Source organism: Enhydra lutris, unplaced genomic scaffold, assembly GCF_002288905.1.
Source record: "Enhydra lutris kenyoni isolate GAN:26980312 unplaced genomic scaffold, ASM228890v2 scaffoldscaffold28, whole genome shotgun sequence".
Taxonomy (NCBI): Eukaryota; Metazoa; Chordata; class Mammalia; order Carnivora; family Mustelidae; genus Enhydra; species Enhydra lutris.
Genome location: NW_019154112.1, coordinates 11281260 through 11295008, shown reverse-complemented (window position 1 = coordinate 11295008; position 13749 = coordinate 11281260). Strand labels below are relative to the sequence as shown.

The window sequence follows — 13749 nt, the reverse complement described above, 5'->3', positions numbered from 1 at the left end:
TTGTCTCACAGGGTATCTAGAGCTTGGAAGGACATGTGGATATATCTGAGGAAGGACAGTGTGTGTTCTTTTGTTCTACCCAGGCAAAATGGCTTACCTTTAGGCCCCCTCAAACCAAGAGCACCAGGAGGGCCTTTAATGCCTGGAAGGCCACGAAGTCCCATCTGGCCTGGGAAACCATTCTCTCCAGGCGGCCCTGGGGGACCAGGGGGTCCAGGCCGCCCAGGGAGGCCAGAGACTCCTGAGTCGGGTCGCTTGAGACTAGCAGCCATCTCAGCAAGATGCTCTGAAAGATAATAAACCGGCCCAGAGAAGTCAGAAACATGAAAATGATTCAAATGAAAAAAGCGGGGGGGCGGTATTTCAAGTGTCTTTTTTTCTTAAATGTGTCACCAGAGCTTCAAAATTGGTGGTGGGAAGTGAATAAAGTTGGATCTTTTTTTTTTTTTCATGGACTTTCTGCCAAGAAGCTTCCCTGGTGCTGTTTTATTCAGCTCTTTTTGGATATATTTGGTCCTGCTGTTCTGAGACAGGGGCAGGGAGATTTGAAAAAAAAAATACACGGCAAGGCTTTCAGGTGAGCAGTGTTCTAAAAGGATGAGTCTGTCACCTGAGTCCTGGCTGGTTCTCTGAAAACCCAGGATGGGCAGAAAATGAGTTTCTTAACAGAGAAGAAGTGGATGTCACAAAGCTTTTCAAAAGCCAAGGACATTGTCCAGAATTAGTTTTGAGAGAGCATTTGAGACCCAGCCCCACATTTTCAGTCTGAAGATATTAAGTGACCTAAAATATCCTGAGCATTCACGACTTCTTCTAAATTCCCCTCTCAAAAGTTTTTTCATGTTTGGAGTAGACAACAGACATTAAAAATAGCCCGCTTCTTGGGAATGTTCACAGTCTGTCTTAAAAATTAATAACTGTGTGGGCTTTTTCAGGAACCATTAAAGAGATTAAGAATCATCCACTGAAACCATGAAGAGGAAGAAAACTTTCCTATGAAAACACTCTAAGGGAAATATTCCGATGTAATATTTTTTTAAAGGTGTGAAGGAAATTATGAATTGGAAACAAATTTCTAAAGAACATTTTAAAAGTGCTTAAATGTGTGCATTCTGGTTTGCCTTATGTAAGTAAAAGCATAAAATTATAATTTTCTAGGGATATAATGTTTAAAATTGAAATATCCTTTCAAGATTAAATGTCTTCCATGAAGAGACTTACATTGCTTTTCTTTTTTTTTTTTAATTTTTTTATTTTTCAGCGTAATAGTATTCATTATTTTTGCACCACACCCAGTGCTCCATGCAATCCGTGCCCTCTCCAATACCCACCACCTGGATCCCCCAACCTCCCACCCCCCACCCCTTCAAAACCCTCAGATTGTTGTTCAGAGTCCATAGTCTCTCATGGTTCACCTCCCCTTCCAATTTCCCTCAACTCCCTTCTCCTCTCCATCTCCCCTTGTCCTCCATGCTATTTGTTATGCTCCACAAATAAGTGAAACCATATGATAATTGACTTTCTCTGCTTGACTTATTTCACTCAGCATAATCTCTTCCAGTCCTGTCCATGTTGCTACAAAAGTTGGGTATTCATCCTTTCTGATGGAGGCATAATACTCCATAGTGTATATGGACCACATCTTCCTTATCCATTCGTCCGTTGAAGGGCATCTTGGTTCTTTCCACAGTTTGGCGACCGTGGCCATTGCTGCTATAAACATTGGGGTACAGATGGCCCTTCTTTTCACTACATCTGTATCTTTGGGTTAAATACCCAGTAGTGCAATTGCAGGGTCATAGGGAAGCTCTATTTTTAATTTCTTGAAGAATCTCCACACTGTTCTCCAAAGTGGCTGCACCAACTTGTATTCCCACCAACAGTGTAAAAGGGTTCCCCTTTCTCCACATCCTCTCCAACACATGTTGTTTCCTGTCTTGCTAATTTTGGCCATTCTAAGTGGTGTAAGGTGGTATCTCAATGTGGTTTTAATTTGATGTACATTGCTTTTCAAATATAAAAGTGACAATTTCATTCTGGAAAACTCTACAAGTCTACTAGACAAATGACACTATCTCATGAGCTTGCAAAAGAAGAGTATTTATCATGACTGAATTGGTTCCAACAAGAATAGGGTAATTATTTGTTAGAAGGGCCCAATGTTACAGGATCTCCCCAGTTCCTGCCCCCCCAATTTCTTCCTTTTCTATGTGATTTTAGAACTAGACCAATTCTAAAGCAGCTATGACAAATGGCAATTGCTATAGGTATAGATGAATTTAGATAAAGGTTAACAAATATAAAAATATATCACCATTTCAGTAAAATACAGTTATTGATTTTCTGTACATGATACATGAGTGGAGATAATGTCCCAATGCTTCTTACGGGCATGAAGACTGTCAGTTACTTCACACAGAAGCTACAGAGAGAGGCAGGGTCAGTGCCAGGAACACACTAAGTGGTAGGATGTTAAGGAGGGTTAAGATACCTGAGAATCTATGTTCCAAAGGGGGGGGGGGGGGGCTGTCTGTATTTGTGTGTGTGTTTTCTTGTAAATTAACCTCCTTAGCAAAAAGCAAAAACAAGAACAAAAATAGGCTAACCAAAGGGTGCCTGGATGGCTGAGTTGGGTTCAGTGTCTGACTCTTGGTTTTAACTCAGGTCATGATCTCAGGGTCATGAGATCAAGCCCTGTGTTGGGCTCCATGTTAAGTGGGGAATCTGCTTAAGACTTTCTCTCCCTTTCCCCCTGCCCCTTCCCCTGCTTGCTTGTGTGCTTACTCTCTTACTCTCTGTCTCTCTCAAATAAATAAATCTCAAAAAAAAAAAAAAAAAATGGGCTAACCTAGAAAGATAAAATTTTTCTTTGAGATTATAAGCTATTTTGTGACAATACATTAACTAAAACAATTAATATTATTTAAAATCTCCCACCTTTAAAGCACACCAAAAGTCAAGACATTATGATTTATTTACCTTGCATGACTCTCATGCAAACCTGCTTAATGTGCTGATCTGTCGGTGCTCTACCCTGAGACAGGGAAAAAAAAAAAAAAGTTTATACACAGAACCATAAAGAAGACATCGTTAAATGGTAACCTGACAGACTCAGCAAGTGGCCAGGTGGCTGGATTTACAAATGAACTTGCCCACACTGCTAAGGAGCTGATGTCTGGGCTAGCCTGGCTGCCCGCCCCCCTTCTGGTCCTGTGAGATGGAGTGTCCAAAGGGAAACCACGGAGACTGCCCACCACTCACTGGGGGGCCCTGGATGCCAGGCAGGCCGGTGGCACCCTGCTCTCCCTGCATGCCTCGTGGTCCAGGAGGTCCTCTTGGTCCTTCTACTCCAGGAAGCCCCCGACTTCCTTCGGGCCCCCTCAAGCCGGGCTCCCCAGGGTTACCCACCTAGAACAAAATGGCACATTATAAAACCAGAGCTATCCACAAGTAATGTGTCTGCTTAATATTAATACAAGACTTACATGAAATTTGGAGTTTGCTTACATTCTGTCTCCCAAGAGGTGTTTGTTCAGAGGTTACAAATTCTCAAGGTAAAGACACAGAATGCCACAGTCTCTGAGAATTCCAGTTCAAGTAAAGTTTTTCAAAATCTTTTTCTTTGGTATAGCTGTTATTTCAAAATGTTAATTGAAATAATACATTTTAAAACTACATTCTCTATATTTTAAGCTACTCCCTAAGAACAAGTTAGTTTTTAGTAAGATTTGTTAAGTTTTTCTGGCCACAAAAAGGCCACTGAGTTCATACATGTTACTTTGTATATCACCAATACAGAAAGCATAAAATAAAGTTATTTCCAAGGACATAAGTTGTTTAGTTTTATAACACTCTAGGGAATCTGAAGAAGCAGATGTATCCAGGACTTATAAAATACATTAATTAAAAACATTTAAAATGCCACCTTTAAAATGCTGCACTTAAAAGGAATACATTGAAAATACTGGAACAAAAAGAGCAAGTCCATAATTTACCTGACTCTTGAGGAAGTTAAAAATCTAAATATTAAAGAAGTGAAAAAATAAACCGTTTCCTTTGAACAAAAGCGTATGCCAGTTAGATTTTTTTTTTCTGATAGCAGACCACTAAAAGCATTTTTGAAAGTCCCCATCTACAATAACTGTTTTAAAACGAGACTAAATTAATTCACTTTCTACTAAACTGCCTCTGGTAGAATTTATGACATAGTAGTTACAATGTGCCCTTGTTTATAGAACAAAAATGAGAAGATAAAAGGACAGGAGGCATTAAAGAGCACTAGGGCTCAAGATAAAGTTCATAAAGCAACTTAATCCTGCTCCTTGTTCATTTGCAACATTTATCTAGGAAGAGCTAACTCTTCCAAATGGTCAGATGTTTAACTTGAAGGGAAGAAGGTGATGACGCCGGGCTCTCACTAGACGCGTCTGAATAAAGCTTCACAAGTAGGCTTTTTCCAATCTTCCTTTATGCAAAAAATTGATACTCATCTGAGTCAACTTGTCAGAATTGCTTCTGTGAAGAAATTATGGCCTCAAAGACTTCCCAAAAGACAGTGTCAACAGAGAGAGCTGCAGATGTGCTGTGGAGGCTTTGGACCTGTCAGATAGCTGCAGTATAAAACTATCACAGCTTCTAAAACAAGCCTGAGGAGAAGCCAAAATGAATTTAGAAGTGCGCTCAAGAATTGGCAGAGGAACAAAGGAGGCCAGATCAGAATCTATCATCTTGTTGACGATGTCTGAAATACCGACAGGACATTTTCCATGAAGACATCAAAGGCCAACATGGCCAGTATATCTCAAGGGCCCCGGGTCTTTGGAAAGAATACCTCAGTTGAGTGCTATACTGAAGTAGAAACTAGTAGTAGGGGACAGTTCACCTACTTATCAGGTTTGTCTCTGCTGAGATCACTGAGCAAAGTGAAAGTGTGTCTCCCTGACTCTGGGACAACACATTTCAGCTGCCTCAGCAGTAGGTGGGTGGTGTCAGAGAAGAGAGGGGTAGGAAGGGAGGTGACAAATCAAGCGTTAATTCCAAATTTAAATGAAATTAACTCCTTTTGACCACTGCATTGTTCATTCACTTTTTCCTCTTATAACAAATTCTTACCATTGAACATTATCGATTATTTCTAGGCAGTGAGGTAGGATTTCTATTACCAAATCCGATCGAGGTTTACTCTTCCCAATTTTTTCTCAATCCTACACCATTCCTGTCAAAGATTCTTGGGTGTAAAGATGTTACTTCAAGCTTGAGACGGTCAGTGGTGTTTAGAGGCAGTGTGTAAACAGGTGAGTTAATACACCATAATGGTTTCCATCTCAGGGGTATATAAAGAACCCAGGGCTGGCACTGCACCCGAGTCCGGGGCGGGAGTCCTCCGGGGGAGAGTTGAGCTGAGGATCGGACTACATGCCTAGGTAGGAGGTAGCTATTCTAAGGAAAGAGGAAGAGTGTTCCAGGCTAGGAGAACAGCACAAGGCATTAAAGAGCATGCCAAGTAAAAACAACCACAAACCGATAAAGTTCCAGATGGGCAGAGAGGGGTTGGCAAGGCAGAGACCACTTCATGAAAGACTGTGTATTCTGCTGAGGTCTGATTTGATTCTATCAAATGTTATTCCTGAAGGGTTTATGCAGAGGAGGGATAAATGGTGGGCTTTATATTTTTCTCTAGATTACACTGGCTGCTATGAGGATAATGTGCTGTGTAGGGACAGAGAAGAGTGGAAAAGATTCCAGAAATAGGAAGGACTAAAAGATTAAATGGAAGCTAGTGGTGGTGGCATTTGAGGTTAAGGTCTGAGCTTCATCTTTTCCCTTATACTCTCTTAAATTTCTTACTGTATTAAATGTACATTCCTTTCAAATTAGTGAATCATCCCAGGTTTGCTAGTTCTCTAATTGGTTCTAATACTCGGTTCTAAAATTTTCATTCTAATAATTGGTTCTATTATTGGTTCTATAATTCTGAATAATCTAATCTTGAAGAACATCAGCTTAGTTTCTGTAAGATGATGAATGAGATGATCATTTTCTAGCTTTAACAACTGTCTATTAAATTTTCTTATGCATTATGACTTTATGTTACTTCGCTAAATAGAACACATGGGAGATTAATAAAATTACTGAAATATTTGCAGTGGTATGAGTGCCAATGAAATTCATTTATACTCTTGTCACCACAACGGATAAATCAGTTTTTTTTTTTTAAATGACTCGTTTGTGAAAGAAACTACCATGTATACTCATTGAGCTACTTATGATAAAAACTTCCTTTAGAGTGGATTGTTCAAAAGGCAGATCCATTTACACTGTTATGAGGTGGTCCCCTCCCCCACTTGGGATGAATCCATTACTTAAAGAATAAATTTAGACATTAATCTCCTTGAAGGTAAGTCCTTTAAGAATTGAATTTTATAGTGATTTCATAAAGCAGAGCATTGCAGTTTCTACAGCTTTACTGATATTTTAATTTTTTATACCATTGTTGTTCATTGTACTTACAGATCCCTTTGGCCCAGGTAAGCCTATCTCTCCCTAAATCAATAAAACAAAATTATATTAGAACAATACATTCACATTTGATAGTTTACTAAAAACATTTAAAAGGTGATTATGCTGCTGAAATCAATAGAAAAACATAAAGAGATGAACTCTGGCACTGCCAAAACACAAGAGATTCAAAATTTGGATTCTAGTCCCAGTTCTGTTACTTTGTGAGCTTTGTAACCTCCTAGCCTTTGACTGACATCTGTTAAAAGGGCTGAATCGGAGCTCTGCCAGGCTCCAACCAGGTCTAAAATGCTAGGTGTTGAGACTTAAAATGTGTAAGTCAAAAGACATTAAACTAGCCTGCTGTTTTAAAACAGAGTAGACATTTAAACCTGATGACTTCATTTTTGAAACTCTAACTGTATTGTAAAACTCATCCGCAAAATTCTATCAAACCAAAAATGCCTGGTTTTATACTTAAAAAAGAACACTTGGAAATAAGTCTCCCACCCCTAATTCTAGATATGATTTCAGCTTAAGTTCAAGCATATCAGTTCATCTCCACCACAAAACAATGATTTAAAACATCCTTTTAGCCCATAAAATAAAACATTTTAACATAAAATAAAATTAAAATAATCCTTTTTCAAAATTAATTATAAATATATAAAATTCATAAATTTATAAATTTTATAATTTATAAATTTTATAAATTTATAAATTATTAAATTTATAAAATTAATAGAGAGCTTTGCCTAATTCAGATATTACATTTATATTAGCTCTAAATCCTGAAAATCTGAATAAAACAACATTATGAGGTATTTTTTTCCTGCACAAAGTGCTCTCTGGAGCTGTTTTATGAGAAATCTGTCAGCACTCCAAAGGACCAGTCAGAAGTTCCCACATTAGATCATGTTAGATTGTATCAAAAATGAGCCAGCAGATGTAGTACTCCTGGCAGAAAGATAATTTTTTTCTCATTCTTGCTGCCTTCCTGGAGATTTAGCAGCAGCATCCTCTGGAGATGGAGGTCACTTCTTTGGAAAGTTTTAGACGACAGAAAATACCCATGGTCAAACTTGTGAACCACAGCTTTCTGGCTATAATAAAATTCATTTTGTTTCCACAATAGGCACTATTCATTGACTTTCTATAGTCCTCTAAGAATCACTTCGAATGTCTAGGTAAAGCCAGAGAAAAGTCACCACCTATAAGAGAACACTTTGTTCTCCAAAGGCTTAAGGCCAAGGCTATCGATTTTGGAATGTTTACCCTCTGCTTTACTTGAACTTGGCTACAGTCTTGGGGAGTCATTCATTAGTTTATACAAGAAACACTGTAGCTGCTGAAGAAGCCATGGAGAATAACAGTATCAGAGAAAAGAAAAATTATATTTTTAGTACAGTTAGAAATCAGCAGGGCTCATCATTAACCAGAACAAAATGTCTTACAAGTTCACCCCTTTCTCCTGCTTCACCTTCTTCACCAGATGAACCCTAAAAATTAAAATTAAAAGTCACATTCTTGAACTGTCTTGCCTCAGTTTTAAGCTGTCCACATTGATAAGCATTCCCAAGTGCCCACAGTGCCCCCCAGATCATGCAGAAATATAAAATGCACTCAATGGCTTTTCAGTGTAGCTGTCAGTGGCTAGTGCAAATCTGAAAAGAGCCTAGAGAAAAGGTAGCGGGTGAGGCTGAGTTTCTTCTAAAATTAAGGATTAATGATTGTATCCGGCAATTTTATAATGAGGTAATCCTTGAAAAAAGGCTTTCACTGTAGAAAAAGGAACCCAGAAAAAGGACTAACTCTAAGTCATGTTCATAGTTCATTTGTTAAGGTCTTGATACAGAAAAAAATAAAATATGATGATATAGCTAATAGAAGGCTCCATCGGTCACAAGTAAGCCAACCTGGTGAATGAGAGCGAGGGACACTCTTTTCAATGTGTGGTCTCGGAGGCAGAGTCATCATCAGCTCCAGCTTATTAAAATAGTAGATAAGGTTATAGACCAAACTGAACTGTAGCTTTCATTCACTATGAAGCACATTGAGAAAGACAGCTGGCCTCCAGCCTAGTCCTCACACCCCTAAACCAGCCAGTGCCCCCTGCTGGTGAGGCACCTCCATGCACGTCACTGACCGCATCTCATATTCTTCTGATAGGACCTACCTGTACACCCTTTGGACCAGGCTCACCGACTACTCCCTGTAATGAATAAAACATAATACTTTTTCAGTATTTTGACATGTTCAACTTTATAATTTCAAATGAACCAACTTTCCTTCTCAGGGTGGTAGATAAGGGCAAGTATGAATAATGCGACAGATGAGGACTTGCTCCTCTCCCACAACCTAACAACAGGGCTCCAGGCTGGGCGTGGAGCCCACTTAAAAAAAAAAAAAAAAAATCAGGATGACAACCTGGGAACAGCCAGGTAAGGCCTGGAGAAACTGACAGCTGTCCAAAAGCTGGCAACTTGTGATGTTCACTGATCACATCCACAGAAAATTGGATCGGTAGGAATGTAAATTTAAAACTGAACAGAAAATATGACTACAACTGGCATTTTCACTTTTTTCAACTTTTATATTTTCCTGCTGATAATTTATTATATTGGTTTTTTTTTGGGTTTTTTTTTGTTTTTTTTTTTGCTTCTTAATCTCAACTCTCAGTAATTTAGGATACTTTTCTTGATAGCTGGCTATGATAATTGCTATAAAAATCTCCACTGTGCCGAAAGCAAATTCATCCTTCCAAATAAGAAACTTTGGGGGGGTGGTTAGATATCTTACCCTGTCGCCTTTCATTCCCGGAAGGCCAGGGGGGCCAGGCAAGCCAGGGAGGCCAGGACTTCCAGGAGAACCCTGAAAAATAAACAGTGTCTCCAGATTCACCTTTAACTACGACATTGCAATCACATGAGGCCGACACAACCTTGGGTGTGAGGACTCCTGTCTAAAATAAATGCATGCTGTGGCTGGTTTAACTCTGCTCCTCAAATCTGCCTCTCTCCCACACTCTTGGAAAAAAACAGGCCAGTCCCTCCACCCCCTGGGTCCCACCACGGAGTTCCTGGGTTTGCACCCTTCCCAACAGTGGGCTCCTTCAGTGGGCCTCCCTGCCATGGTGCAGCTTCTCTCACTGTGTAAACAAGCAGGGCTCAAGAAGTAAAAGGCTGCATTTACACCCGCTTCTCTTCAATTCCAAGAACAACCAGAGGCACTTCCGGTCTCCTGGTTTCAAAATGTGTGCTGCTAACCACACTGATTTAAATACCCTAGGCGGGTAACCTAGATACAATTTCAAACTTCACATTTACATTTCCATGCATTCCCATAACAACAGGAATCAAGTAAAGATGATTAAATCACCTTTTGTACATTGCTTTTCTCTCCTTGCTTATTTTAAAAAAATGTATTGTGTTTTGTATAAAGCCAATAAACTTCTGGAGATTGGAATTATTACTTACCCGTTTACCTGGTGGCCCTGGGGGTCCCACCGGTCCTATTTCTCCTCTACTGCCCTGGAGAAACACAAACAGGACCGTCAACTGGCTAGTTTGCCAAAACGCAAATGCTCAATTACTATGTCAGTAAAATAACACTTTATGCAGGTTTTTGTTTAAACATAAAAGTCATCCAAGTATTCTTCCCATCTTCGACTGAAGGCAGAGACCTTTACATAAAACCCCTAGAGCCCCCGCAGTATTTATCATTCAGTGAATGTGTTAATGCTGTTCCTTGTGATTACAGCCCCTTAGATAAAAATGGCGTCTGGTACATTTATGTGAAATGACAATTAGTAATTTTCAGCATCTGAATCACAATGTAACTTATATTATGATTATCTGTGTACATGCTTTATCATCTCATTAGATTATGTGTTCTTGAGGTATATAAGGTATATCAATTTTGAATTCCACCTAATGCCTAAAACACAGTAAATTTCAGGCCCACAGTACGTTTTAAAGCAGCATCTGGCAAATGATCTTGAACTGCAAAAGAGTGGGGAAAAAAAGAGAAACAGGACAGGGATGTTTGCCTTTAAATTACTAATGCAACTTCAAAAAGACAGACATAAAAGAAATTTACAAAGTTTCTGACATACAAAATTCTTTGTTCTACTTATTCTTGTTCTAAACCTGTCTCAAAAGATTAAATAAACTTTGGAAAGTATAATTTATAATGAAAATATACAAAAAGCAACATTCCATTTTGTGAGCCAATTTCAATTCTTTATTTAAATCTCTAAGCCCTTTGAGAAAAGGAGACACATGAATTCTTCAATTTCTTTCCCCAAGAACCTCATACAGTTTTATGCAGTCTGATAAAAGCTTGTTTTATTTCTAACACATATTCAGCTAAACTGAATACAAGGTTATTGGATAAATAATCACATTTCCTGGACAGTATATATAAAACTGAAAGTAGTCTTCTGAATTCATTCTGCTTTAAAATAACATGACAACTTCATATCAATTCTTGATATTTATAAATGCTCCTGCTAAGATTATCTGATCTGGCCCTTATGTTATTCTTTTACCTCTAAGTTGAACCAAGTGTCAAGGTCCATTATCTTTCAGAATTTTCAGTTTCTTTGAAGGATTAAGAAATGTTTGCCAAATTACAAGTCTCTAGCTTTGAGCTATACTTAAGTGGCACTTGTATCAAGTGACTTATAGGTGATTTAAATGAAATGCTCTTTAATCCTTTTCAAAAAATTTTATATAAGCAACCTGTCTAGTGTGTAAATTTGGATGATACATTGGCCCTTAACCCTTGTGAGAAGCTTAGAGTCCTGTGAGGATGGGCACTGGAAAGATGTAAGACTAGATGAAAACCAGCTGCTGTGATAGATTCTTCTATCCATCTATTAATATAAAGATTGGGTTCTACCCCATTAATTTAGCCCAGCCACTTGAAAGTTCAAGACAGATTTTCTTCAGTATATCTGCTCTGTTGGCATTTTCAAATAATTTCTGAACTGCATCTTGATGAAGATCCTAAATGTCATTGAGCTAATATGACTTTAATTCACAGAATAATTAATAGTCATTGGGAAAACTAATTAATGATATCAGAAGAGGAAAGCAATTCTTGACACAACCTCAAATATTCACTTCCAAACAAATGAACCATTATGCCAAAATAAAGATAACTGACATACTTTTTTTCTCTTTCACAAACCAAAGAGCTAAGTTAAAATAAAGGATTGTGTGGGGCACCTGGGTGGCTCAGTTGGTTAAGCGACTGCCCAGGTCATGACCCTGGAGTCCTGGGATTGAGCCCCACATCAGACTCCCTGCTTGGCAGGGAGTCTGCTTCTCCCGCTGACCTCTCTCCTCTCATGCTCTCTCTCTCTCTCTCTCTCAAATAAATAAATAAAATCATTTAAAAAAATTTTTTTTAATAAATAAAAATAAAGGATTGTGTGACTTTTCATTTTTTGGTGGGATTATTTTGCCAGTCAAAGACAAAGATGTTCTCTGCTGGTATCTTATTTTCTCTGTCTTTCGTGAGCTCTATTTGTCAATTCGTAAGTGTCTTCCAACCCTTGGCAACACGTATGAATGGCTCAGAACCCCAGTGTAGACCGCCTGTTCCGCTGACCTTCTACAACCATGAGAGCCCAGCATGTACAGGACTAGAGGGTCAGTAAAATTATAAGCATTTACTCCACGGTTAGTTAATAGACAGATTGCAAGTGTTCCTCATTTTTTTTCTTTTCCATTCTTTAAATTCTTGGCCATTTTAAATACGGTTATTTCTACAGGAATCATCTCAAGGTTGAAGAAGGTAATGTTTATTTTCACAACAATAACCAAGCAGTTATGAATAAAGTGTTCGGACATGATTTTCTAATGGCCATTCCTATGATTTCTATGTACTCTAAAAAGATGTAAGTAATATGAACATGAATGATCAAGATATAAATAGTCATCTCTAAAAACATAGGTTAAACTAAACACACGTTACAGGGAGCAATTAACCATGGACTTGTAAGCACCAGTGTGCTAAACTTACAAATGGTAAATCTCCTGTGTTTCAACAGCTGTGGTGATAAGCATAATCTCAGATGTGGGCAAGGGAGATTTGTAGGGATATGGTTTTTCTGCCCAGTAGCTAATATTCACAAGCCCCATGACAAAAAGAGTTATGATCTGTAACAAAAGAATTGTAAAGAACCAGAAAAAAAAGGCAAAATCCTAACATTAAAAACGTGAGGACCATAATAAAAGACTTCTTTTTTTTCCCCTCTTGGATGCTCCATGCCCCCATATATCTCCCCAGCATATTCAGACACATCTGCCAACCACTCAGTACTTAAGAAGCCAATCGAGGCTTTAAAAAAAAAAAAAAAAAAAAAACTGCAGACCCTCTACCAGTGATCCCCAACTCTGGCTATGCTTCAGAATCCCCCCAAAGAATGTTTTAGGAATATATTTCACAAGATGTCTTCCACCACTTCCTCTCCCTGTTCTTCCTCCTTCCTGTCTTCCCCCCTCTCCCTTAGATTTTTATTCTGTGATTTTGAGGTCAGACCCAGGAATCTGTTTGGGTTAGGTTGTGTGTGTTTGTCTTCCCCAACTTTAAATTAGACTTTTGTTAAATGCTCACTACAAAAATTCCAAACACCAAAATTTTAAATTTTCTAAATCTGGCTTGTACCATTAAAATTGGGCAAGCTGGGGCTCCTGGGTGGCTCAGTGGGTTGAAGCCTCTGCCTTCGGCTCAGGTCATGATCCCAGGGTCCCGGGATGGAGCCCCGCATCGGGCTCTCTGCTCAGCGGGGAGCCTGCTTCCCCCTCTTTCTCTCTGCCTGCCTCTCTGCCTACTTGTGATCTTTGTCAAATAAATAAGTAAAATCTTAAAAAAAAAAAATTGGGCAAGCTAACTTCCAATAAAAACCATCCTGCAGAGCCTTGACTTGAGCTGTCAAAGCACTGGAGGGGCACTGAGCCCCCTGCCAGGTCTGAAGCCTGGCTCCACCATGTCAGCCAACTCTAGCCCCACAACTTCTCTGTACCTCAGTTTCCTCACCTGTAGAGTGGGGATAAAAACAGTACTGATCACAGTCAAGATGGCGGAGAAGTAGCAGGCTGAGATTACTTCAGGTAGCGGGAGATCAGCTAAATAGCTTATCTAAAGATTGCAAACACCTACAAATCCAACGGGAGATCAAAGAGAAGAAGAACAACAACTCTAGAAACAGAAAATCAACCACTTTCTGAAAGGTAGGACTGG

General features: G+C 39.0%; 1 protein-coding gene across 1 annotated transcript in view; it reads right to left on the bottom strand.

Annotated features, from left to right (window-relative positions):
* The window catches only part of LOC111152338 (collagen type IX alpha 1 chain), a 95576-nt gene that overhangs the window by 15865 nt on the left and 65962 nt on the right, over window positions 1–13749 (bottom strand). The window contains exons 29-36 of the mRNA XM_022510838.1: window positions 9975–10028; window positions 9298–9369; window positions 8675–8710; window positions 7953–7997; window positions 6511–6543; window positions 3262–3408; window positions 2980–3034; window positions 98–286 (exon numbers count right to left, since the gene is read on the bottom strand). Of these exons, the coding sequence (XP_022366546.1) occupies window positions 98–286; window positions 2980–3034; window positions 3262–3408; window positions 6511–6543; window positions 7953–7997; window positions 8675–8710; window positions 9298–9369; window positions 9975–10028 (631 nt within the window). The remainder of the gene's footprint in view (window positions 1–97; window positions 287–2979; window positions 3035–3261; window positions 3409–6510; window positions 6544–7952; window positions 7998–8674; window positions 8711–9297; window positions 9370–9974; window positions 10029–13749) is intronic.